Source organism: Hemicordylus capensis, chromosome 14 (genome assembly GCF_027244095.1).
Source record: "Hemicordylus capensis ecotype Gifberg chromosome 14, rHemCap1.1.pri, whole genome shotgun sequence".
NCBI lineage: Eukaryota > Metazoa > Chordata > Lepidosauria > Squamata > Cordylidae > Hemicordylus > Hemicordylus capensis.
Window position 1 is genome coordinate 14,871,523 of NC_069670.1, and position 27,292 is coordinate 14,898,814.

Genomic DNA, 27,292 nt, shown 5'->3' on the forward strand with positions numbered 1-27,292 from the left:
GGCATCTTTGAGTCCAGCCATATGCTATATATGCCAGTGAGCTGGAGAGCAAGCGGGGCCAGTGTGTGTGAATGAGAGCCCGAGCCAGAGAGAGAGAGAGAGAGAGAGGAGGAGGAGGACCAGAGTAGAGAGCATCTTTGCCGGAGGAGCATCCCTCGATCAGCCGCCCGGCAGACGCCATGAGCAAGGTAAGAGGATGCAGGAGGAGGATGGAGGCGCTTGGAGGGATGCCGAGGAAGGAGAGCCCCCCTGGGGGCCGGCCGGAGGCAGCGGCGGCTGCTGCTCCTGCCTCCCTGCCCCTAAGGGGCGCCCGCTGCTGCCCAGACGCAGCTCCTCTGCTGCACTGGGCATCCCTTGGCAGATTGCAGGGCAGTGATGCAGGGGATGGCGGGGGGGGGCGCGTTGCTGGGGCAGCAGGCCAGCAGGCTTGGGGAGTCGTGAGTGGGCACCTCGGAGGGGGGGGTGTTGTGTAATTTGTGGAATTTGTGTAAGGTGTGTGCATCAGACGGACAGACCCCCCCACACACATACTCTGGTCACTGTGGAAGCTAGCTCCCTGGTTGCTCAGTCACACACTTTGTCCTGGACAAGCCAGCCAGCTTTCTGTGTGTGTGTGTGTGTACTTGAGAGGGACTGGACTGTGTGGGGGAGAGGGGAATCGCACACGTGAACCACACACGCACACAACTTTGTGGCTGTGTCCCTGCAGGAGCAGGGGAAAGAGGTCTGCGTGTTCACACAACAAGGGCCAAGTGGGTGTGGGAGGAACACAGCCAGCTGCGTGGGGGGGTGTGTGTCCGTGTGTGTGTGTGTGTGTGAGAGAGAGAGAGAGAGAGCAGGGACCAGATGCAGCCTTGTTTCTTTCTACCGTTGGAGTGGGTGCGTGTGCCACCAGGGTGGGTGGGTGGCTCTTTCTGGATGCGGGGTCACTGCGGGAGCCTTCAGGACAGGGATCAACATCTAAATAAAGAGAGCGAAGCGGAGGAGGAAGCGGTGGGGGCGGGAGGCTCTGGTGCCTGCGATGGTTCTCTAGAGGGGGAACTCTGGAGGGTGCAGCTTTTCTCCAGGCTGCACGGAAAGCCGGTGACGGGGCGGGCGGTGGGGGGGATTCCTCTTCTACTCAACTGTGGAGGAAGATATTGTGTCTTCCTCCTGCGGGTGCGATTATCTCTTGAGAGAGAGTGAGAGACAGAGACAGAGAGAGAAAGTGTGTGTGTGGTATATATATTTTCAAATGTTTATCGAACTGAATAGGGCAATCCACAAAATCTGCTGGTAGACCTGGCTCTGTGTGTGTGTGTGTGTGTGTGTGTGTGTGTGTACACGTTGTGTGTGTGTGTGTGTGTGTGTGTGTGTGTGTGTGTGTGTGTACACGCACCCTGATGTAAATGCATGCACTGTTAACTCTGAAGCATGAAAGAGATCCAACTGTGCAAACCAGTTCTGGGAATTGCTGGGGTGTGGGGAGTGGATTCTCTTGAATGGCAAAAGGGAGGGTGTGAGATCATGAAAATAAGAGTGCTGGCTGGCGAGAGCGAATTCCCCCCCCACCCGCCCCAGTTCCCTCTCTTTGCAGGCAGAAAGTCCCAGGTTCGATCCTTGGCAGCATCTCCAGGTAGGGCTGGGAAAGACCCCTGAGCCTGGAACCCTGGATTGCTGCTGCCGCCAGTCCGTGAAGGCAACGCTGAGCTAGGAGGGGCCAATTCAGCAGGAGGGCGCTCCCTCCCTCCCCATTAGAACTCAAGGCTTGTCCAGTTTCACTGACTGGCAGTGAAATTAGGAATGTCGGAAAGGAAGCCGCTTCGCTGGAAAGGAGCATAACATATGGGCCTCCACTGCCCCCAGATGTGGTGACGTCCCCTGGCTCGGACAGGTTTAAGCAGAAGGATGAAGCAAATCCAGCAAGGACTACACAGGGGCTATCAGACAGGGCAGCACAACGAGCCTCCATATTCAGCAGCAGCGTACCTTTGATCACTGGGAACAAGCAGCAGGGGCACAGCAGGGGTGGGTGGGCTGTTGCCATCACACCTTGTTGGCAGCCTTCTTCGAAGGATCTGGTTGGCCCCTGCAGGAAACAGGCTGCTGGACTAGATCTGAGGCAGCTGGACTCTTCCTATGTTCCTATTAGACATGTTCGCTTAAGTGGAGTTCCATAGGCAGGAGCAGTCTACCTACGAATGTCCAGTGCTGGGGACAAGCCACATGGGAGGGCTTACATAGGATCCTGGACACGATGGACCGTGGCTCTCTCCCTGCAGGGCTCTTAATAGGTTCTTAAGATGATACGTGGCTGTCAGCGAAGTGGAACCTCCCTGTCCAGGGACAGTCTACCTCTGAGCACCAAATGCTAGAGCTAAAACCACAGGCGAGGGCTGTCGCCCCTTGGCTGATGTGGGAAATAGGACACACTGAACTCCGCGGGAAGCCAAACCAGCCAGGCTGTTCTTTGTCACATTATCCTGCAGATTCTGCAGGCCTCTCCCCGGCCGTTCTGTGCCAATCCCCGTGGTGCTTACGTGAGGCCTGGGCAGTCCCCGGCCCCCTCCGGCCGTGTGCCTGAGCGTTGCAATCCTCACCCCAGCTGCAAACCTCTTTTTGCGGAGGAAGGGATCCGCTCTCGGAAGGAGCCGTTGAGGCCAGCGGCAGTTAAGTGAAGTTGACAGGAGCCATTTAGGCGTGAGCGAGCCAGCCTGATTCCCTTAATCATGGTTAATTGCCTTGGAGAGGCCAGCGAGAGCCCTAGCTGGTGCTTTGGGCCCTGGACTGGGAATTGGCACCAGTGCCCTCGCTCCAGATGGACACGGCCGATTAAAAACGGATCTCGCCAGGCACGGCCAGCTCTTCGCACCTTCCCACAGCCGGCCCATGGGCTGGGGATGCTTCTCTTGTGGCCGCAGCTCCTGCAAGGCGACCGTTATTTCTTCCCACAAGGTGGCTTGCAAATCGCCACTCGCCTGGTTGCCTATGGCGAGCAGAATCGTCGTTGGGCAACCAAGCGAGGCCTCTTTTTTTAAACTGGGAGGAATTATATTTTAAAAGGTACTCGATGCGACACATACATGCACACCAATATGCTCACACACTGTGTCTCAAATGACAAATATACGGGTTTTTTTTTCTGAGGACTAGTAACTTGGAGGACTTAATTGCAAGGTGGTACCAGGTGCTGTATAGTGCGATGGACAGGACTCAGCTGAAGGGAGAAGGCTTGGGAATTGCCCTAAGAGCGCTTCTTTGTTGAAGGGTGGAAGCTATTAGACAGTCTGAGAGTGAATAATTTGGGGCTGCATCAGAAGGAGCAAAAAGTCCAAACTTCCCATCCTAACAGGCTGCCAAACTCGCATATGGACTACACAGAACTCTTTGATATTTCTCCTGCATCCACAACTGTAATCTTTTGCCTCCCGTGTGAGGATATGACCCCTGACCTCTCCACTGAGGCTTGATTGATCATAATCCTGATAACAGAGTCCATCTTAAGCCTTTCTGGTCTTTTGAAGTGCACGTAACTGGACCGGATTAACATCACCCTGCATGGGTAGTGTTGCTGATATGCTGGCTTTGCTGTGCAGTGGCCAGGAGGTTGTCTTTGCTGCGGGAGAACTCGGGTTGAATTCCCTTCTCCGCTCTGCTGCTCACCGGGTGACCTCGGGGGGCCTGTCTATTAGCTTTGCCTGCCTTGCAGGATCGTTGTGAGGCTAAAATGCTCGAGGGAGGGAAGGGTGCAGAAGTCACACACACATGCACAGAGGCGGCTCTGTGTGTGAGAAATAGTAGCCGCACCAGAAGAAGAGTTCTGTGTGATCTGAAAGCTCACTTCAAGCCTTTTTTTGCTTTTTCTCACTTCTTCCTCCTGGAATTTTGAGGTTGGCTTGCCTTTTTTAAAATGGGCAGGCTGAACTGATGCAGACGTGGCTCACTAAACCGTGGGGGAACTTGAGACAAGATTGCCAAGTAAGCAAGCTCTGGTTGCATGAAGCAGAAGTACACACAGTTTTCTGGCAAAGAAAGCAGCAGGTGAGAAGAGCAACGGATGCAGATACTGGCGGACATTCAGCATTTTGCGGGGCAATGAAAGAGGAAGATGAAATGTGACGGTGACCAGAGAGAGGAACCGCAGTAGACATCTGTCCAGAGCAATTGTGCCAAAGTGTGTAGCTCTCCAACAGGTTGCAAATCTTGCACACACAAACCAGAGGATACAGAGTCCAAACGGTGACAGATCACATGAGGCAGTGGGGTATTCGCCGGTATGGGCTACTCCCCTTAGTATAAAACAGAAGCAAGAAATGGTACTAATATTAATAATTTTAAAGAGGAATTCATGCAGTGCTTTTCTTCAGCACCAAAGGTTTCACATACAGTATTTCGATATAACCCTGTGAGGCTCACAAGTGTTGCTGTCGCCCCCAGATTGCAGCAGCTGTGACAGAGAGAGAGAGAGAGAGAGAGAGAGAGAGAGAGAGAGAGAGAGAGAGAGAGAGAGACCGCATGACTTGGTGAAAAGATTGGCTCTGATATGTGTTTGCCATTGAAAATGAACGTTCCCTTCACACGTTTGCCTTCTTTCCCAAGGAAAATGTGGCTTGGCTCACTGGCTCGAGCTGTTTGGAAAGACTCTGTGGGCACCTTTGACATCGCACAGTTCACTCCTGCCCTTTGCTCGGAGCAGACTGTAGCCCAGATTGAACCGGTGCCTTGGGAATGGGTGTGGTGGGCGGCCGGAGGCCCTGCACATTTGGCTTTTCATTCGCTTCCAAACTGTGCAATCCTGTGATATGACAGAGAGCCTGACTTGGTCATGACATGTGCCAGCAGCCAGCCTTGCAACCATCTTTGCATTCAATCCTCCTCTGCCTCCCTTGGTAGCCCTTGGGCTGGCTGGAAGAATATGAACGGTCCTATTTATGCTGCCCTGTTATCCAAAGCCCCCTTCTAGCTTGCACAAAACTTGGACACTGTTCCAGCCAAGTGATAGCTGAGGCGTGGAGAAAGCTGACCTTGATCAGGAATCATCTGGCAGTGGGAAGGTTCTGGGAAGCTGGGAACAGATCCCCTGCCTTGGGCTCTGCAGGACCACGGAGAGCTCCTGAGAAAGGCAGACGCTGCTTTGAGGAGACCCAACCCTCAAACCAAGCCCTTAGGTACCACAAAGAAGGCCAGCCAGAGACCCACCTCCACAGCAAAGTTGCAGGGAATTTAAAGAGGCAAGACTCTGGCATATAGCCACGCGCCAAGGAGCCGTTCCAGAGTTCTTCTTGGTTTCTCCACTGAGGACCCACCTTGATGGGTTGCCTCTGTCTCCTCCTCATATGAGGTCTGAATTGCCATCCCAAGGCTTAGTGGGCTGGTTCACACAATTGTTTGCATGTAGGTTTCATGTGGGTTACTGACATTAGCATGATTGTGTGAACCCAGGACAAGGCGGCTTAAGGCCCGAGATGAATCCGAGATCCCCGCCTTGGCGTGGCTTCACACAATCAGGCAAATGTCAGCGATGCATATTAAATCTAGATTTGAACTATGGGGTGAAACAGGCCAGTGTCTAGCAATCCTTCCTTCTCCTCCTCTGTGCACCTTTTGGGAATTCCTCCTCTCCCTTTGGGGGTTCCCTTTCAGCAGAGACAGGGGTCTGAGACCAATTAGGTGCATCTGGCAGACTCTTGGAAACGTTTGGAGCTGCATGACGGAGACTGTTTTGGATGAAGCCCTTGCTCTGTCATGGTGTTGCAGTGGATCTGGCACTGTCAGCCACGGGCAAAATTGTACAGCCGGAGAAGTCACAGTCAGAGGGTTTCAACAGCTACGGACAACAAAGTGCGATCAAAACAGGGGAACCTTGCTCTGTCCATGTGGACGGTCCACTGCAGCCCTCCTGCGGGCGAAGAACAGGCCTTAGAACTGGTTCCTTTGCTGGAAGTTGGAAGCGGTCTTTGTTTTTCCAGAAACATCACAGCCAGATCTATTTCTTCTTCCGATGTAAACAGACACTCGTTTCTTTTGTCCAGGATGTCGTCTCTGGTTGAAGCGCCCAAACCTGAACAACTTGTTGGGCCAGAGAAACGACAAAGGAAGACCAGGTGGTGGTGGTGGTGGTGGTGGAAATTAGCACTGTCAGCTTCAACCGAAGTCTGGTGTGGACCAAGAGAGCTGGAGAAGAGACAGTTCTCCGCCTGGCCAGAGAGAGAAAGCACAGTTCTAAATTTCTGGAGCTGTCAGGTAGAAGCTTGTCCAGGTGCTGATTGTGCTTGTGGGCTTCCCAGGGGCATTAGATTGGCCACATTTAATATTATAATATTAATATTCTAACACCCTTATCAAACTCTATGGTGCAGCCCCATTTTGATTACGGCATACAGTTCTGGTCACCGTATCTTAAGAAGGATATTGTAGAACTGGAAAAGGTGCTGAAGAGGGCAGCCAAGATGATCAGGAGTAGAGAGAGTGGACAGAGCGGAATTTTTCTCCCTCTCTCACAACACTAGAACCAGGGGTCATCCCATGAAACTGACGGAATTCAGGACCGACAAAAGGAAGGACTTTTTCACCCACTGCAAAATTAAATCTGTGGAATTCTCTGCCACAGGATGTAGTGATGGCCACTAGCTTGGGTGGCTTTCAAAAGGGCTTGGACAAGGAGGACAGGCCTATCAGTGGCTATAGGCTACCACCAGCCTCAGAGGCAAGATGCCTCTAAATACCAGTTGCAGGGGAGCAACAGCAGGAGAGAGGGCATGCCCTCACCTCTTGGGCTTCCCATGGACATCTGGTGGGCCACTGTGTGAAACAGGATGGTGTGCTAGATGGGCCTTTGGTTCCAACAAGGTGCTTTTCCTCTTTTGTTTTTCTCCTGCTTCTTATGAATCTGGTCGTATCTGCAGTGTGCTTGTTTTTCCCCTGCGCCCCTGCAAATCTCCAAAATTATACAGCTGTAAATCAACAGAATATTATCCCACCCCCCTGGCAATATTCTCCAGCACGCTCTCATCCGGAAGAAATGTGACGCTGTCGAAAGACTGTGCTGGGATTTCCTGTGACTCCGGGAAGCGGGGAGTTGTGCAGAGGGCTTCCTTTTCGCGCCCCTTGGACATCAGATCTTCTTCATAAACACTGAAAACCATAGCATTTGTCTCACACAAGATGTGTGATCCCGGTGCAAAAACACTGGTTTTCCTGGGTGGCCTGGACGATCACAGCAGTTGCCTTTTCCAGGGAACGTTCCCCCAAATCTCTCGGAGGTTGGCTTGCCCATGCCAAAGGGGCATGAAGACGGACGTATAGCGAGCAGACGGACCTCTTGTTGCCATTGGCTGAGCTGCCGTGATGCAAGAGAAGGGCATGGCAGCCAGAGAGAGGACAAGGCGGGGCGGGGGGAGGAGAAGCCGAGGAAGGGGCTAGGAGGCGAGGAGGAAGAGGTTAAATGCCTAAGGAGCGAGCAGCTCAGAGAGGGTCATGGGCCGAAGTCAAGTCGCTCTCGAGTAAACAGCAGAGCCAGAGTGGCCTACAACTGAGAGGAGAGCTGGTCTTGTGGTAGCAAGCATGACTTGTCCCCATAGCTAAGCAGGGTCTGCCCTGGTTGAATATGAATGGGAGACTAGAAGTGTGAGCACTGGAAGAGATTCCCCTTCTTAGGGGATGGAGCCGCTCTGGGAAGAGCATCTAGGCTCCAAGTTCCCTTCCTGGCAGCATCTCCAAGACAGGGCTGAGAGAGACTCCTGCCTGCAACCTTGGAGAAGCCGCTGCCAGTCTGTGAAGGCAATACTGAACTAGATAGACCTATGGTCTGACTCAGTATATAGCAGTTTCCTATGTTCCTAACTCCCATAATCCCTGGCTATTGGCTACTGTGCCTGGGGATTATGAGAGTTGTAGTCCAAAAACAGCTGGGGGGGGCTAAGTTAGGAGAGGAGAGCTGGTCTGGTGGTAGCAAGCAGGACTTGTCCCCTTAGCTAAGCAGGGTCTGCCCTGGTTGCATATGAATGGGAGACTTGATGTGTGAGCACTGGAAGATATTCCTCTCAAGGGATGGAGTCGCTCTGGGAAGAGCAGAAGGTTCCAAGTTCCCTCCCTGGCTTCTCCAAGATAGGACAAGATTTATTTATTTTTTAAATAGGAGAAGATTCTGGGGCTGAGAGAGATTCCTGCCTGCCACCTTGGAGAAGTCGCTGCCAGTCTGTGAAGACAATCCTGAGCTAGATAGACCAATGGCCTGACTCAGTATATGGCAGCTTCCTACGTTCCTATGATCCTAAGTTGAGCAGGCCTGTTCTAATAGTACTAATACCAATTTCCTTCCACCCTTAAAGGGAAACAAAAAAGTGTAGATAGAATAAACATCAAGAACAGAATTCTGCATACAGGCAGAATTTAAATAAAATTTTAAATGAATTGGAAAGAAAGAAAGAGACACTCTGTTTTCTCCTCCACCGCTGAAGTTTCCGATTGTAAGGTCCTCGGGGTGGAGAAGAGCCTCTCTTGTCTTGATGAAAAAGACTCTTGTACTTTGATGCCACGTTAGGATGAATAGGGTTCTCTGCCGTGTGGCACCCAGTGGGTGGGAACGCCACCCTTCTAACCACTCTTTATGCACTTTGGCTATCTCAAGGGTCTTAACGGCTCTTGTGAACAGCCACGACCTAACAAGGCAGGGCAAACATTCCCCCCTAACAGGCGTCCTCCTGTCCGTCTTCCACTTCTCTCCTGTGACTGCGGACCGGCCCCTCTGCTTGGATCAGGGGCACGGGCGGAGATTCACCCCTTTCCTCTCCCCCTGCATCTCTGCTCTGAGGAGGGGTGGGCGCTGCACCTGTTGCACTTCTGGCTGCCACGCAGCCACTCGGTGTGCGGGAACTGCAGGGTGGGGACAGAAAGAAAACAAGCTTCTCCCAAACCACGGAGGGGGTGTGTGTGGCCTTGTCTGCCCTCCCCATTTCTTGTGGGGAAACGCATGGCCTCCCATTCCTGCTGAATTGTCTACCGGATGGGTTTGGGGCTGGGTTTCTTCTGCTGCATTAATCCAGTCCCTGTGGACAAAAAAACGGAGAAAGCTACTTCAACTGCTTAATGGCATCCATTCCCTATTCTCTCCCCTCCCGCCACCGCCCGCCTCTCTTTCTTCCTTGAGAGATTACCAGAGCATATGCTTTTTCTCTTCTTCTTCTTCTTTTGTCTGTCAGTGTGTGTGTGTGCAATTGAGATCATTATGGGATGGCCTGCGGTTGCCTCGGCGATGGCAAATGCAGAGGAAAGACCCAGCCTTGAGGAAGAATCATCCGAACGGTGCATCTTCAAGACAGAAGCGGGGGATTAGAAAGGAGGCAGGAGAATTCCTCTCCTGCCTTGCCCACACGAGGGCGCTGTGGAGAGCAGGAGAGGGCTGGAAGAGGGGTACTGGGTGCATATATTCAATCTGAAAAGGGGCTGTTGTTATTATTATGACCCTTCCAGAATGAGAACCTTTGTACCTGGTTTTTAATGGGCTCCAGGGCTTGACAAGGAGCCAGGGCACCTAGAACTTTTGCTCTGGCACCAAGACTAGGATTTTCAGAGGCAGAGTTCTTTATTTCTCCCCAGCAGCCCTCTTTCTGTCCTAAGGATATAACTTGTAAAAGGAGTAATAAGTCCATTTACCCTAACCTTTCACAATGTCTGTCACTAAGTCCAGGAATTCTGTCAAATGTCCATTGTCTGGCTCCTACATTTTTGATCTGGCTCTTAGATCCAAAGAACATTTGTCGATCCAAAGAAAAACAACTATACTTGTTGTTGTTGTTGTTGTTGTCGTTGTCGTCGTCGTCGTCCTCCTCCTCTTCCTTCTTCTCCCCCCACTCCAGGTACATAAGAACATAAGAACAGCCCTGCTGGATCCTAAATTACCCTAAATTTTGCCGGTCACGGCCGGTTCTCGGGAGCTGGCCCAGGTCTGGGATTCTGGCTGGACACTTCTCCTGGGTGCTTTCCAGATTACACGCCACAACAGTGTCACGACGTGTCTGTTAAATGTGCTTCTGTGCCGCCTGTGTTTTGACATTGCAGTCCTTGTGCTGTCAGCGAGGTGCCGTTCACATTCCCGACGCCTTCTTTCGGGTTTTATCCTTGCGTTTTAGCCCTGCAACGTTGCATGTGCGTCGCAATTCCATAGCTGTGTTTTCCCCTGTTGTGAGAGGGTCGCGCAAGCGATTTACGTTTTCAAGACGATCCGGCCAAGGCGAAGCATTTTCCTGCTGAGCAGAGTATTATCTGGAAAGCGCCCTGCCCAGTGTCTGGTCGTGGGAAGCAGCCCTGGGACTGGGATGCCACATCTCATGGCCGGCTGGGTCCCATAGATGTGCAAGCGCGTTGGGTTTCCAGTTTCCATGCTCAAGAACAGGAAAACTGCAGCAGTGCTCGCATGTTTCCAACGGCTGGCCAATGACGTTGTTTAGTAACAGAGCTTGCCCAGGAAGAGCAAATATCCGCTCCGCTTTTCAGACTGGGAGGGCAGGCGATTGCCGAGGAGATGAAGGCAGCAGGCTGCGCAGAGCCTTGGGCAACGTGTGACGGTGTTGGGAGTCGCGAGCAGGGAGGCTTCGCTTAATGACGGGACTGCTGCATGGATGTCCCCGCGTGCTTCCTCAGAACGTTAGGGAGGGTTTGCCCGCCGGCCCCCAGGGATGCTCACCTGCTGAAGAGGGACGTTGAGGCCCAAGGGCTGTCAGCAACCTAGGAGGTAAACAGTGCAGCGGAAAAGGTCAGCGGCAGGGTGGAGAAAAACTGCCTGCGGGGTTCTCTCTTTCTCTCGGCCTGTGATGGAAAATCCCAGGCCGGTAGCAGAGAATGGCTAGGTTGCTGCAGAGTGTGTGTGTGTGTGTGTGAGAGAGAGAGAGAGAGAGAGAGAGAAGGTCAGCTGCAGGGTGGAGAAAAGCTGCCTGCGGGGTTCTCTCTTTCTCTCGGCCTGTGATGGAAAATCCCAGGCCGGTAGCAGGGAATGGCTAGGTTGCTGCAGTGTGTGTGTGTGTGTGAGAGAGAGAGAGTTGGCAGTGCACTGTTGCAGCATTCGTGTCTTGTGGGAAATAAATCATCTACCGCTTGACAGGCTGCTGTACCTGGGGGCCTCTGCACAGTCTGGGGTGGGCGGGGGGCATAAGAGAGCGGCAAGCGGCGTTGGAGCAGAGAGGAGCAGCCTGGAACTTTCAGGCACGAGAAAGAACACTTGCCAGGAAGAAAGCTTGGACTCTCTTCACCGCAAGCCAGGGATATCAGGGGACGTTGCTGTAGCTCCGTGAAAGAGCATCTGCTTTGCAGGTTCGGTCCCTGGCAGCATCTCCAGGTCGGGCTGGGAAAGACTCCTGCCTGGAACTTTGGAGAGCCGCTGCCAGTCAGTGCAGACAACACTGAGGCCGACGGGCCATGGGTCTGACTCAGTAGATGGCAGCTTGCTATGTTCCTATGAGGGCAAAGGCAGGGATGGGGGAAGAATGAGATGAGAATTCAGGGCGCCACCAAGACAACGGACTGGCATTAGGCTCAGGATGGGCAAAAAGAAGGCCACTTGACACATTGTGAGCTTGTGGAACCCACGGCCACAAGATGTGGTGACAACAAACATGAATGGGATGCCCCTCCCCACCGGCCCACAATAAGGCTGCCGCCTGGTTAAAGTAATCCTAGCCGGTGAATAGCATATGTTTTAGTTGCTTAGTCATCCGATTAACTCACTTTGCACAGGAGAAAAGAGCAGGCCTGACCTGAGAAGAGATATCTCCTCTTGTGTGAGAGAAACAGGAAGAATGCTTCTAAGCTACTTTGTACAGCACCATGCACTTCAATGTACACTTGGTCCACTAGAGGTATTCCCTCCTTTATTATTCTGTTTTTTTATAAAAGAGGGGATACCTCTAATTTAGAAGAGGCATTCTCCCTTCATTCTCACACAGGGAGAACGCTTCTCCCCAGACAGCACTTTCTCTGTGCAACAGTAAAGAACCAAGATGTGTTTCTTCATAATTATTCTTTCAGTCATATGCAAATTGTCTGCAATTGTAACCAGTGCATTAATTGATCAAAACCAATTTGATCGATGAGGATTTGTTAGATGAATAATAATAATAATAATAATAATAATAATAATAATAATAATAATAATAAAGATTGTGGGGGCAGTCCTGATACTCCCAATTAGGGCCGTGCCTTCAGGCTGCAGCACAAGAGGCAAAAATGAAAGAGATGCCACTGAGAGGAAAAGCTCCATCTGTTGAACTGCGGCCTGCCACACAGCTCTGCCAGCAGAAAAGTAGGTGCCAATGGCACTTCCCCCAGGCTCTGCACTTTCCTTGCCCGCCCCCGAATCCCTCCCGTTCCCCCACAGCCTACAGTGGGCCTGTTCTTCTCGACTGATGGGTTTGGGATGGCTGATGTTATCTCAGCAGGGCTCCTGCCTCTGCAGCCGTCAGAAGACAAAAAGCGAGGAGAAAACAGCTGGGTGTCTGTGTGCGTGTGCGGACAGCCCATTTGTGACCCGGCGGAAAGAAAAATCCCGGCGGAACGGAAACAAAGACAATAATACCAGCTATTTATGGAAAGGAGCCGAGCTGGAAACAGGACGTGTTTGGAAAACAGAGGGGACCCTTTCCTAGAAAGAGGAGGCGAGGGAAATCCATCTCGTGGGGCAGTGCTTTCTCTTGACCGGGAACCAGGGGGCCAAGGGATCCCACGATAGCTCATTGCGGGCAGTCCTTTGTGAAAAGATCTCTAGAAAAATGGCACAAGGTGATGCAGCCCGAATGCCCATTAAAAATGGGACGCTACCACCCTCCATGATTCTTTGTGGGTGCCAGGCGCATCACTCAGCCCCTTGGCATCTCTGGTCTACTGGAGAAACCCTCTCTACTTTGGACTGGAAATATGGAAAAATACTGGGGAGACAAATCTCCAGGAAGAGCTTAGGTCAGAACTGGCCACCCCAGAGCTGAACCCAAAGAATGATGACGCCACCCATTTCCCCCTAGCCAACATTTGAAGAAGGCAGCAACAGGGACAGTGGCTTACCAGGAAGGAGGCACTATCCCTGGAAGAGGAGGGCAATTGACTCAACCCGCTCTCTGGTACCTCAGGTGGAGGCGGTGGCCAAGAGTGCTTTTTATCAGCTTCGACTGGGCCACCAACGGTGCCCTTTCCTGGAAGTGAGGGACCTTAAGACAGTGGGGCACGTGCTGCTGGGAACCTCCAGGCTTGACTACCGCAATGCACTCTATGTGGGGCTGCCTTTGTAGGTCGTCCGGAAGCTGCGATGGGTGCAGAATGCTGCTGCCAGGTCGGTCTCCGGGACATCCCGTAGAGACTGTATTACTCCGGTTCTAACAAATCTACACTGGCTACCAATAGGTGTCCAGGCAAAATTCAAAGTGCTGGTTTTACCTATAAAGCCCCTAACGGCTTGGGCCCACGGTATTTTAAGAGAACGCCTTCTTCGGTATGAACCCCTCCAACTATTAAGATCTTCAGGGGAGGTTTGTCTGAGGGTGCCACCGGCTCATTTGGTGGCAACTCAAAGGCATGGCCTTCTCTGTGGTTGCCCCAGGACTGTGGAAAGGTCTTCCTTCTGAGATGAGAGCATCTCCATCCCTGTTGGCTTTGAGGAAACCGCTGAAGACACGCCTCTTCAGCCAAGTTTTTTAGTCAGTTGGTGTTTTCGTGGCTATTTTAAATCCGGTTTCTATATGTTTTAACTGTTGAATCCTTGGGTTTGTTTTATTCTTAGTTTGTTTCATGCTGCCAGCCGCCTAGAGACTTGGGTAGTGGGCGGTATAGTGATGAAGTAAATACAATCAAGAATAAACTCATTAATCCATCCTGTTTTGCGGGGAACTCCAAGCAGCTAACCAAGCCGAGGGAGAATGATGGAATATGAAAGCAGCAAGCACACCGTCATAAAATCAGTTTGAGGTTTTCCCTGAAGGCCTTTTGAAAAGTGCCAGGTGGTGCCAGAAAGGATGTCCTGATGAGGCTACCTGGGCCTCCTTCAGGAGGGCGTCCCAACTTGTTGCTGCCACAGCCACACCCAGCCCTCCAAAGTGATGCCTTAGTGCACATGCGCATGCAAATGACAACTCTCACATGCACACGAACGTCAAGGCGGTGGGATGCTCACACCCAGCAATAGGCCTCAGTGCTCCAGGTCTGGTTGGGCCTCTGCTGCCGCTCCAGCTAGCGGCAACCTCTAGGAGGGAATAGGGTTGCCATATCCAAGCTCCCCACATCTGGGTGGCCTAATTTGCATATTATGCAAAATAATTTGCATATAATTCACATATTATGTGAAATATTTTGCCTGCGGTGTAAAATAATTTGCATATTACGTAAAATAATTTGCATGTGTGAAATAAATTGCATATTATGCAGAATGCTTTGCATAGTGTTAAAATAATTTGCATATTATGCAAATCATGTGGCAAGTAATTTGCATCTTGTTGGTTTATTCCTTCAACAGATTTGTATACTTTCCGCTCCTTCTCTGCCCGCCCATGGGATCGGATCCAGAGTAAAATCCGGGCAATCCAGGCAGCACATTTGAAATCTGTGTCAATCCGGGTGGAATTTCGCAGCCGGGGGGAGGAGCCAAAATCCGGAGGCTACCCTAAATTCCGGGGGACATAGCCACCCTTGGAGGGAAATGCTCCATCTCGGGCTTCTGCAAAGCAGGCTGGCCTCCGTGTGTCCCACCCGCGGCTCTGCAGAACCAGCTGGAGAGGCAGCGCAGGGATCCTGGGTAGATAACAGGATTTGGACGGCTCGGCCGAGCGATAGCAAGACCAGCTAAGCGGATTAGGGGGGTGCTGAGCTGCCTGGCAGAAACGGAGAGCCCGGGTGCGCGTGTGTGTGCATGTGTGAGAAGCCGCGGGGGACCGACATGGAGGTTAAAGCTGGGGTCACCAGACCGCCTGATGCTATTTCTGGAGATTTCCCCTGCCCCCCTATTCCCCTGCCCCCCCATTCCACTGCCCCTCCCTCTTTTTAACAGTATCAAGCCATGAAAACTTCCAGGATTCCTTTCAAGTCACCCGGAGAGAGGTGACGATTCCTGGAGACTGGTTTTAGAATTGTTTCTATTCAGCATCTCCATGTGTACGGCACCTTAATAGCGCCACGCAGGCCAATCGGACGGGTCTCTGCCCCAAGGGGCATACAGTCTTAAGCAGTCGACCACAGGCTAGAGCAGAAAGGAATGAAAGGCGGAAGCATATCCTTAAAGGCTGGTTAGGGTTGGGAAAGGGGACTATGGCAAAAACCTCATGGAAAAGATGGAACGAAAGGCAAAGAAAGCAAGTGAGAGGAAATCGCCTGGGTGCTTTCCAGATTACATGCTAACACGGTGTCACTCCTGTCCACTAAGTGTGCTTCATACTGCCTGTGTTTCGACATTTCAGTTCCTATGCTGTCAGCAAGGTGCCGTTCACATTTCCGGTGCCGCCTTTCGGATTTTCTCTTTGCATTATAGTGCTAGAACGTTGCAAATCCGTTGCAGAAAAATAGCTGCATTTTCCTGTTGTAGGAGTTTGAGATTCTGGGGATCATTTTCAAAATGATTATCTATCTATCTATCTATCTATCTATCTATCTATCTATCTATCTATCTGATTTCTATCCCACCCTTCCAAAAATGGCTCAGGGCGGTTTACACAGAGAAATAATAAATAAATAAGAGGGCTCCCTGTCCCCAAAGGGCTCACAATCTAAAGAGGAACACAAGATAGGCACCAGCAGCAGTCACTGGAGGGATGCTGTGCTGGGGGTGGAGCAGGCCAGTTACTCTCCCCCTGCTAAATACAAGAGAATCACCACTTTTAAAAGGTGCTGCTTTGCCAAGTTAGCCGGGGTTTCCAAGCTAGCAGGGGCTAAGCCCAAGCAGTTTCCCCGTCTGTCGTTGGGTCTAATCTGGGAAATAATAATAATAATAATAATAATAATAATAATAATAATAATAATTCGATTTCTATACCGCCCTTCCAAAAATGGCTCAGGGCGGTTTACAAAGAGAAATAACAAATAAGATGGCTCCCTGTCCCCAAAGGGCTCACATTCTAAAAGTACCCTTGCCACGATTGGGTGTTCAGCACCCCTGTTGCCAAAAGACAAAACCTCTTGCCTTCATAAAGGGAAGAAAAAGGGGGTAAAACAGTATTTATGGGCGAGTGGCTTGGTTGGGACTTATTTTCAAAACAATGCACAGTTGCGTTTTTTTTTTTTTAATGCATGGTTATTGACACTGAAATCGCGGCAGGAGAGGAATGGGATGGCAGATCAATCGGAATAAAAAAACCCGAAGCCAACGGGTGGCTGTGGGAAGTGGGCGCCCGGAACCCAAGCAATGCCTCCTGCTTCTTGCAACCGGGACGCCTCCTTCTCCACCCCCACCACCGGGGCCCTGATCCTCCCCAGGCCGGCTGCCCTTTCTCCGGGGAGGCCCTTCCCTGCTTCTGCACCTTCCCGGGCCCCCCCTCCGGGCTAATTGTTCCTCCCCACCGCCAGCTCCAGCTCGGTCCCTGCTGCGCCTCTCCCCAGGATTGCTGAGCTTGGCATCGCAGGGGCTTAATTGCTGCTTTAGACTTTAATCACCCGCCAGGGTGTCATAAAGAACCAGATGCTGCAGTCTTGCTACCCACGCACAGGCACGCACGCACAGGCACAGCCGCAATCCCTGCAGAACTCATGCAAGGAATCCGGGGAGGGCGGAAGCATTTTCCATCTCCCCCCCCCGCCCCGCCGCACTCAATGCAGAGAGCCTGTATTGATGTCCTGTCCCAGCCAACGGAGGGTTTTTGGCAGCCTATGCTGGTGCAGGACTATTCCTCCAGCCCGGCCCAGCATCCCTCCCGTGGCTGTGGCTGGTGCCTCTGTCTTGGGTTTCGTTTTGGATTTTGTAACCCCTTTGGGGCAGGGAGCCACCGTCAGGCCCTCTCGGGGCCAACCATTCGGGGATCCCCCCCCGCTCACTGGGCAAAGAGGCACTCTTTCCAGTGGCGGTGTGGGAGGCCTCTCTTCTATTTAGTGGGGGGAAGCACCAGTCTCCGGGAGACTGGTGTGGAGAGGAGAGCTGGTCTGGTGGGAGCAAGCCGGACTGGTCCCCTTAGCTAAGCAGGGTCCGCCCTGGTTGCATATGAAGTGGAGACTAGAAGTGTGAGCACTATCAGATATTCCCCTCAGGGGATGGAGCCGCTCTGGGAAGAGCATCTAGGTCCCAAGTTCCCTTCCTGGCAGCATCTCCATGACAGGGCTGGGAGAGACTCCTGCCTGCAACCTTGGAGAAGCCGCTGCCAGTCTGTGAAGACAATACTGAGCTAGATGGACCAGTGGTCTGACTCAGTATATGGCAGCTTCCTATGTGTTCCTAAGTTCCTGTTCAGCCCACCAGATCACCCCTTCCAGTGGCTGTTGCTGGTGGGTGGTGGTGGTGGGGGGTCACCCTGGTTAGTCTGTCTGAGATTGTATGCCCTTTGGGGCAGAGAACCATCTTCTCATTCCTTTTGCTCTGGAAACCACTTTGGGGACTTTGGGGGTTGAAAAGGCGAGAGAGCAGATTCTAGAATGAAATAATAAACAAGCTCTCCCCACCCCATCACCCTCAGCCCCGCTCCTAGTTATGCCCCTTGGGTCTGGGAGCCACCTTCAAGCCTCTCTTGTGGCATACAGTCAGCTAACTGGGCCAAGAGACACCTTTTCAGGTGGGGTCTTTCTTCTGTTTAGCCGGGGTAGGGTTACTATGCCCCCCAGAATTCCGGGTATCACCCAGATTTTAAGCAGCCCACCCGGATTGCTGGCCCACCTGGACTTACCCAGATTTTAGCTTTCTTTCTTTTAAAGCTAAGCTCTAGCCCGAGTAGAAGTGGAGTTATGGAGCAAAACGTGCTGTCACTCTTCTGCTCAACTGCTGGCCTTGGATTAAGAGAGGAAGAGCACAGTTTCACTTTCACAAGTACAGTAATCCCCTGAGGAATGTTGCCTTGTTTGTTATCAGCAGGGGAATCTCTTTTGGGCAGTTGAGAGGATAGCTTGCTTTTGGTGTGAATCATTATCTGCCTGCCAGGCTGTGTATTGTAATGTTTAAGGACTTTCTTGGCTTTACGTTCAGTGCATGCCTACTTAGAAGTAAGCACCCTTGATTTCAATCAGATCTTCTCTCAAATAAGTGTGTACAGAATTGTAGCCTTAATTAAAAAGCTGTGCATTTTTAATTTTTTTGTTGTTCCATTGCTTCTGTTAATGTCGAGGGAAATGGTCAGGCAAAGATATCTTCCCCAATGAGTGTTGGTAGATATCCAGAGCGAATAAAAGTCAACTGGAAAGTGCAGCTGCTAATTTGCATATGCAAATTATTAGTGAGCCAATATACATAATATGCAAATTAGGCACCCAGATTTGGAGAGCCAGAATATGGCACCCCTAAGCGGGGGTGTGTGTGTTAAAATTTCTCTTTTGCTTCTTTTTAGAATGTGAGCCCCTTTGGGGGCACAGAATCATCTTCTGAGTCCCTTCCCAACGTAAACCATTTTGGGGACTCTGTTTATGATGATGACAATGATTGAAAAGCAGTATATAAATATCCTAAATAAACAGAGGTTTACTGCTATAAAATAGAGTCCTACTGCTTACTGCTCCTTTCATAGGAGCCTGTGTCAAAACCTCTGGCTATACAGCCCACGTGTCTTTGGCATGACAGAATGCCACCTGCTTTATTTAATTTATTTATGTATGTATTAAATGGTAGCAATTACCAGACAGAACCTTGCTTTCCCATGAGATGCAAATTCAGCGTCCTGGTTGCTGGGCTCATAAATATTCACCATGTGCTACATTAATGCATATAGTCTATTGTGTCCTATTTATAACGCTTATCTTGACAGTCAACTCTTTTTCTCAACCCCCCCCCCCACTTTTACATAGACACCCGGCCTTTGGTTCAGTGTGTCTTGCATCCAGTTTTAAGAGATAAGAGACAGTATTTAAATAATGTTTGCTCCTGTTTATTAGAGGTTTCATTTTAAACCATTTTTTTCCAACACTGAAAAAGCTGAGATTTTTTTTTTTTTTAAATCAGCTATGAATAAAAAACACTGATTTAAGTGATTTAAGTGTAAACAGTTTGATTGGGTGAAGCATTTTTGAAAAATATTCATCTTTGCCCAGAGGTCCTGCTTGGAGGGGGGATTTGCCCCCTCCCCGCTAATGTGTCTATCCACCTAGTGGCCCCCACCCGAAGCAACCTTTCCTGATCTGCCACTGGCCTCCCAGGATAGGCATATATCCATAAATGCAGCTGGGACCTGAGAGAGTAGAATTTCCAGAAAAATGAACTTTATATATGGACAGAGGAAATTGCCTTGTACTGAGTGAGATGACTGGTGTATCTATCTCAGAACTGATCTTTCAGACTCCAGCTAATGGAGCCAAGAGGCACCTTTCAAAGTGGTGTTCAAAGTGGTGATTCTCAGCAGTGGGAGAGCAACCGGCCCTATCCATCCCCAGCACAGCATCCCTCCAGTGGGTGTTGCTGGTGCCTACCTGACGTTTCTTTTTAGACTATGAGGCTTTGGGGGACAAGAAACCATTCTATTTCATTTATTATTCTACATCAACGACTGAGAACCTTATATTTGTGGCAGTCCGACCCTTGGTCCCTCTAGCTCAGGATTGTCTGCTCTGACCGGCAGCGGCTCTACTTTTAGGCAGGGGTCTTTCCCACTCCTTCCTGGAGATGCTGCCAGGGACGGAACCTGGGACCATGTGCATGCAAGCTCTGCCTTTGAACTGCAACCTTTCCCTACCTGGGACGAGGATGCCCACAGTTCCCAGACACAAAACCGAGAAATCGTCCAGGTTTTGTAATGGGCAGAGGTCTGCGTGTCCCCTGCAATGCGTGCATTTATGCGCCCCACCCTGTATTGAGTTCCTCTTCTTCCTTGGCAGCTGCTCCAGAAGCCTCCCTCCGTTCCCGACACTGTGTGACATTGACAAGCACGCACGCACACAGGGACGTCTGGATGACGGGGAGCTCAGAGGCAAAGAAGGGGCTCCATTCTAAAGCAATTCTGACGTGTGCCCTCTTGTCTCCCTCTCTGCAGCTCAGCTCCAATGAGTCACCGTCCCCCAGCGAGATTCCTGGCCGGGAGGAGCAAGGTGAGTGAGGACAGCTGGCGTTCTGTCTCCGGGCTGCCAACTCCTCTGCCACCCCAGATGGAAGGAAACACATCAGTACAATAGACACACCGTCCATTCCTGATCTTTTAATGCCCCTCCCCACCTACCCCTTGAAGTCCACGTCGCCTTCGTCGTGAGGCTGGACCGGGCTAAACGGGCATATAGAGTCAGGCCCTTGGGCTGTCTAGTTCAATATTGTCAGCACTGACTGGCAGCAGCTCTGTAGGTTTTCAGAGAGGGGCCTTTTCCAGCCCTATGGGGAATGCAGCCAGGAACGGAAGCTGGGGGCTCCCCCACTGATCTAGGGCCCTTCTGCAGCAGGAAGCTTCTCTCTTGGTCCATCTAGTTCAGGACTGACAGCACTGACGGGAAGCATCCCCTCAGGATTCTGGGCAGGGGGCTTTCTAGCCTTCCTGGAGATGCCAGAGAGTGAACCCGGGACGTTCAGCAGCCAAAGTAGGCCTGCTGAGACACAGCAATGACCCAGTCCCCCCGCCCCCCAGGCCTCTTCCACCTGGGATCAGCTCCAGATAAGATCCACCCCATCTCTTCAAGGGGCCTGCGGAGTGTGTCTCCCAGTCCCAGACGAGAGCTAGTCTTGTGGTAGCAGCCCCTGACTTGTCCCCTTAGCTAAGCAGGGTCTGCCCTGGTTGCCTATGAATGGGAGACTAGAAGTGTGAGCACTGAAAAATATTCCCCACAGGGGATGGCTGCAAGCACGAATGGCCCCCTGCACTAAGCAGGGCCCACCCTGGTTTGTATTTGAATGGGAGACACAGAGATTCCCCTCAGGGGATGGAGCCGCTCTGGGAAGAGCAGAAGGTTCCAAGTTCCCTCCCTGGCTTCTCCAAGATAGGGCTGAGAGAGATTCCTGCCTGCAACCTTGGAGAAGCCGCTGCCAGTCTGGGTAGACAACACTGAGCTAGATAGACCAATGGTCTGTCTCAGTATGTGGCAGCTTCCTGTGTTCCAAGCCCCCAGACGGTGTTTGGGCAGTCCTCATAAGAACATACGAAACTGCCTTATACTGAGTCAGACTGTGGGTCCATCTAGCTGAGTATTGTCTACTCTGACTGGCAGCAGCTTCTCCAGGCTATCAGGAAGGGGTCTCTCCCAGCCCTACCTGGAGATGCTGCTGGGGACTGAACTTGGGACCTTCTGCGTGCCAAGCAGAGGCTCCACCCCTCAAGCGACAGCCTCGTTCCCCACGAAAGGAGGCATCCTAGGAAGCAGCCTTATGCCGTGGCGTCAGTCCATTGAGCTAGCTCTGGCCTCCGAGCTTCCGAGCAGGAGCCCCCTCGTTAAGGGGGAGCCGTTGCCGCGCTAACGAACCGCAAAACACGGAGTGACAAGGTCCGGCCCAGGGCACTCAATGCCACTTGAGGAAATTGGCGTAACGAGAGCCCAGGCAGAAAGCGCAGCAAAGCACTGGGAGAAAGGGAGCGGCCCCCGCTGTGCATCTGTCAACCGCTCTCCTCCTTCGGGGGGGATGCCAGGCAAACTCCACCTCCCCCTTTCTAGGGGGATCATTATAATTGATTCCCCGTCATTATAATGGCTCGGATTCCTGGAGGGAGGCAAACCATCTCTGTACGCCCTTTCCCTGCTTAGACTGGGGCCTGCAGGGAGATTCTGGCCAGGCACAGGAAGGGTACCTGTCAGTCAGGCAGCCCAGGGGTCCTCCGTACCGCTGTGGGGCTGCAGGCAAAACAGCCTTTGCCAGGAACCCAGCTCTCACAATCACCTTGAGAGGTTGTAGTAGAAACTTACGTCTCTGGGCAGTTTGCAACACAATAAAAACAGAAAAAGCAAAACATTTGTTAAAACAAAAACAAAAAGTTTAAACAACATCAACAATGTAATTTTTAAAATTTTTTTTAAAAAAACAAACAGCACTAAAACCCTTAAAACAATACTAATTAAAAGCCTGGGTGAACAGACGCGTCTTTAAAGACTTTTAAAAAACTGTCAGAGATTTTAACCTTTGGGAGCCAGTAGGAGTATTGATTTGGTATAATTTTTTTTTTTAAGGGAGAGACTAGTTTACCACATAAGTGATACCCACCAACATGTTTTAGATACTGATCAGGAACACAGGAAGTCTTTATTATTTAGAGCAGGGTTTCTTAACCTTGGGCCCCCAGATGTTGTTGGACTACAACTCCCATCATCCCTAGACGTGGCCTTTGTGGCCGGGGATGATGGGAGTTGTAGTCCAACAACATCTGAGGGCCCAGGGTTAAGAGACCCTGATTGAGATCATTGGCCCATCGAGCCTGGTATTGCCTTCTCAGACTGGCAGCCGCTCTCCAGAGTTTCAGAGCAGTCTTTCCCTAGCCTGACCTGAGATGCTGCCAGCTGGGGATCACCTGCATGCAAAGCAGATGCTACCTACACAAAAGTCTTATGCAGAGCCCTCTTTGGTCAGAATGGTGTACACTGACCGGCAGCATCTCTCCGGGGTTTCAGGCAGGGGTCTCCCCCAGTTCAGGGCCCCTCCCAGCTCTACGTACCGCCCCTCCCATGCAGACCCTTGCATCCCATGGCATGGAGAAATCATGCAGTAGATGCACCCATGGGCGCCCTGCGTGTCCTCTGCTTACAAGAACCCCTCCCCAAACAGCCTCCCCAGTCAACCATTCTCCCATGTGTCGGGTCCATTAACGGTTGCTAGGCAACGTGGATGGCTGGGCCGCTGGTTGCTAGGCAACACCGGGGCCCTGGCTACCTTGGGCGGCTGCTAGGCCGGGACCCTCTCCGTGCCCACTCACAGAAGGATGGGTTGCTTCCCTTGCTACACGATGCACTGTGGTAGAGCCTTCCGGATCGCTCACCATCCTAAGGGACGTGATGCTTTTTCTGCTCCTCCCGGTCGGCATGCATGTTAGAAACGTGTCTTTTGCAATGTCTGGGAAAGCAGCATGTTTACACAGAGACACAGGGCACTGCTTCCTACTGAGTCAGGGCACTGGCCCATCGAGCCCAATCCTGTCTGCACTGACTGGCAGCGGCTCTCCCAAGTTTCAGGCTGGGGTCATTCCCAGCCCTACCTGGCTGGAGATACTACCTGGGATTGAGCATGCGTGAAAAGCAGAGGCCCCGCCACTGAGATAGGGCCCTGTCGCCAAAGATGGTACACAGGGGTCTCCCATCCAGGCACTGACCCCACCAAGACCTGCTTAGCTTCAGCCCAGTGCCTGTAACACCGACCTGGTCAACTTGCTGTTTGTGGACTACGGCCCCCATAATCCCCAGCCCCAATGGCCAAGAGCCAGGCATCATGGGAGTTGTAGGCCAGCGTGGTGTAGTGGTTGGAGTGCTGGACTAGGACCGGGGAGCCCCGAGTTCAAATCCCCATTCAGCCACAAAACTAGCTGGGTGACTCGGGGCCAGTCACTTCGCTCTCAGCCTAGCCTACTTCACAGGGTTGTTGTGAAAGAGAAACTTAAGTATGTAGAACACTGCTCTGGGCTCCTTGGAGGAAGAGCGGGGTATAAATAATAATAATAATGGAGGCAATGGTCAACCCCTCCTGGATTCTACTAAAGACAGCCACAGGGCTCTGTGGGCTCCAGGAGTCAAAATCGACTTGACTTCCCCTTTACCTTTACACTGACTGGCAGTGGCTCTCCAGATCATTCAAGCAGGGGTCTTTCCCTCCCATCCCGATCTGGAGATGTTGCCCGGGAATGAACCTGGGGCCTGCAGAGCAGATGTTCTATGACTCACGGCAGCCTCTTCCCCCCAGGATTGTTGCCTTGAAATGTCTTTAAAATAAAGAGCCCGCAGGCTTGGTAGATTGGGGTGGATCCTCAAGGAAACAGGCATATACCCCGTCGTAAATTACAAATTTGGGTGCCCTCGTCCTCTCTTTCGACCCACCGCGATGCCCCAGGAGCGCCACTGAACGCCGGCTTTGAGCATGCCCAAGTGCTGTAGGGCAGCTTGTTGACCGACTCTGTTACATTGATACCCTGCTGATTTCCTGCCTTGGTGTCCAAAGCGGCTTACAGTCCGAAACAGGAAACCGGCTTTTCCTGCAGTGCCGAAGGATGAAAAACACTCCCCTCTCCCCGGTTGCTTTTCTGCACAGACAAAGCCGGGAGCACCAAGAAGGTGGTGGAAGCCGAAGAGGAGGAGGTGGACATCGACCTGAACGCGCCCGAGACTGAGAAGGCCGCCCTCGCCATCCAAGGCAAATTCCGACGCTTCCAGAAACGGAAAAAGGACCCCAGCTCCTGAGCAGCCCTGGCGCCCCCCTTCCCACCTGCCCCCTCCCACTCTGCGCTCCCCTTTCCCTTGGCCTCTTCCCCTAACTTGACATTCCCACCCACAGCCTGGCTCAGCCCTGCCCCATGACCTCTCCTCCTTCCCCAGTACTGTGGGGCCCACAGTATTTTTTGCACGTACTGTACTCAATTCGGTTAAGGGTGGGTTGGGTTTTGAGGGCGGAGGTCCAGCTCTCTTCGCCTGCGAGTTGGCCAAGGAGGAAACCCAGGGCTTTTCCCCACTGCACATGATGCCACCCCCCCCAAGGACGCCCCCTCTTTCCAATAGCCATGATCAAAAGCAGTGTAGCAGTGTCCTTCACAGAAAGCCATTGGAGGGGGCCCCTTGATGCGCTGGGGGGGGTCCACGCTAAGGGACGTGCCTTGTGCTCGAGCCCACAGAGCTGAACCGCTGCTGAACCGGCATAGGTTAAGTTCGTCCAAAGCATCTGCACTTTGATTTTTGCCAGGGCGTGGCTGTAGGGAGCCACCCACACACCTTGCAAGTCAGGGACTTGGTGATGGAGGTGGTGGTAAAGGGCCCCTTCAAGCCCTTCCAAGAGAAAAACCGCCCAGAGACGCAAGTTCTGGGCGGTGGACAAGTGCGTTCAATAAATAAAGAAAGGCATCCAGAAGGGAACTAAAATTCCCATTGGAAATGCCAAAATGGATGCCCACATTGTAGGGAAAAGCGGGGCCCGAGGTGGGGTGGGGTGGGGTGGAGACAGCTAATTGACAAGGTTTGCACTCAAATGCTTAACGCCTCGGCCCCACCCATTGGGGGATACAGTAAAAGCCCAAAGCTTCAAGCGGGGAGAGAGGAGCTGCTAACCATGTCTCTCCTCTCAATGCATGTTTTGGAATCCCGACAGAGACCTTTCTGAAGCCAACATGACCGGTCTGAAACTTGACAAGTTTCAACCCGGTTCTGCCGTTTCCCATGTGCAGAGCAGCCGCTGTTTTGCTCCACCAGCCGCGGGAGCACGAGGAAGCCTGTGTTAGCTGGAAGACTGTGCATTTGTTGCGGTCGGAACTTTCCTAGGCCAGAGGCGATATAAACAGGAGTGGCGTACGCTTTTGCTCTTTTGTTTGTTTTATTTGTTTGTTTGTTTATTCGATTTCTATACCGCCCTTCCAAAAACGGCTCAGGGCGGTTTACACAGAGAAAAAATAAATAAATAGGATGGATAAGATTTGCCCTCCAACCTCTTTGTTCTTTTGCCCTCCAAATCGCCATCTTTGCTAGGACCCTGATCCCGTTTTTTGCCATTAGCTCCTCTCTAGAAATGCCCTTTCAGGATTCTCATTCCAACCATAGATATGCCTTTGAAGAATGAGAAGAATCCCACCCTTTTCGCTGTCTCTGTGGTGTTCGTAACCTAGGGCCCCAGATGTTGGACTCTAACTCCCATTATCCCCAAACCACAACGGTATTTTTTGGGAATGATGGGAGTTTTAGTCCAGATACTTCTGGGTTCCCAAGGTTAGGAACCCCTCTTGTAAGGGATGGGTCATTTGCACAAAATCGACATATCCCAAGTACAAGTTTGCCATAAGAAACCGATTGCTCATTGAACGCAGAAAAGGCAGTGTTCCAGAGGATCTTTTTGCTATTAGAATAGACTTTCCAGGAGGTCAGCTGCAAGCCAAGCTGGGTTTTGCCAAGAGATCCCACCCCACCAAAGATGCTTGTAAGATCAAATCCACCTTTGTGCCACTTGGTTTGGAGGAAACGAGTCTCACTTAAAACTTGCAGCTGATCTTTTGCAAAGTGCATCTGACATCCCAGATTAAGCTCTTAGGGAATACCTGGCCACACAAGCTCAGCTCCTGCTGTCCTGACCCCTATGCGTTTCGTGGCTGTCGTTCACAGTGCTTTGGAAACTTCACTGGTACATGACATCGCCGCCGAAGAGAAGCTAGAGTTTGAGTGAGTTGCTAAGATTGAGAAGTGGTGAGGAAGGAGGTCAGATCTGATGCCAGGTTAGTATAATCTACTGGTCCAGGAAGTAGTATTAAGCAGCTTGGGGTTGTTTGAGGGCAGATCCATCTGTAAATGCACATCTTAAATCCCCCAAAGGGGCCGGGTTTATCTGTCCTCAGAGGAGCCCCCAAACGCCTTGGAGGCTGCCCTTCCCCAAATCCACCCCACCCCTGCTCCAGACCCAGCCTCCTGCAAGCCCAGACCATGAAGGTCATCACCACACAGCTCTAAGCACCGACCTCGGCATTGCCCCACAGAACCGCCTGTGAAGGGGGACTGGGAGGAAAACGCAGTGTCCCCACGGGTCACGGACGAAGCTGTTGCAGAGACTGACTCTTTTAGCATGTTAATAAAATAATCAGGGGAAAATGCCTAAGTTTGTTTTTTGTGGTGGTGGTTTTCCATTTGTAGAATCCATATCTGAGCAGTTGGCACAGGCGGGGGGGGGCACCTCGAGGCTCTGGAGATGTTGGACTACAACTCCCATCATCCCCTGTTGCGGTGGATGATGGGAGCTATAGTCCAATACGCCTTGGGACCCAAATTTGAGAACGCCTGCCCTACCCAGGATTGCCCTAGATCCCCAGACTGGGGTGGGGGGGGGAGGCACAAAACGCAGGCTGCAAGCTTGTAACTTTGGCCAGGGCCCAGTTGCGCAGGTGAGTGAGGGGCCAGCAGAGGAGTTCAAGAGGATGGATGAACCTAGGAGGTTCCTACATTGGGCAAACAATATTACAGCCACCCAAGTAAGCTTCTGACAATAATCAGCACACAATTCACTGCTGTTAGGGCTGAATAATTAAGTTAACACCGAGCCCTGTGCTAACACACACAGACAAAGCAAAGACGCAAGATAGCAAACGGT

General features: G+C 51.7%; 1 protein-coding gene across 1 annotated transcript; it reads left to right on the forward strand.

Annotated features, from left to right (window-relative positions):
• On the forward strand, positions 1-26,798 carry PCP4L1 (Purkinje cell protein 4 like 1). The gene is made up of 3 exons (XM_053278883.1): positions 1-188; positions 20,100-20,154; positions 24,269-26,798. Exons 1-3 carry the CDS (start codon positions 180-182, stop codon positions 24,415-24,417), a joined length of 213 nt encoding a protein of 70 aa, XP_053134858.1. The 5' UTR covers positions 1-179; the 3' UTR covers positions 24,418-26,798.
• Positions 26,799-27,292: the final 494 nt, after the last annotated feature.

Excerpts from the sequence above, each read along its gene's own strand:
- PCP4L1 (XM_053278883.1), top strand. Across the intron at positions 20,155-24,268 it reads TCCTGGCCGGGAGGAGCAAG|ACAAAGCCGGGAGCACCAAG; the intron begins GTGAGTGAGGAC and ends TTTTCTGCACAG.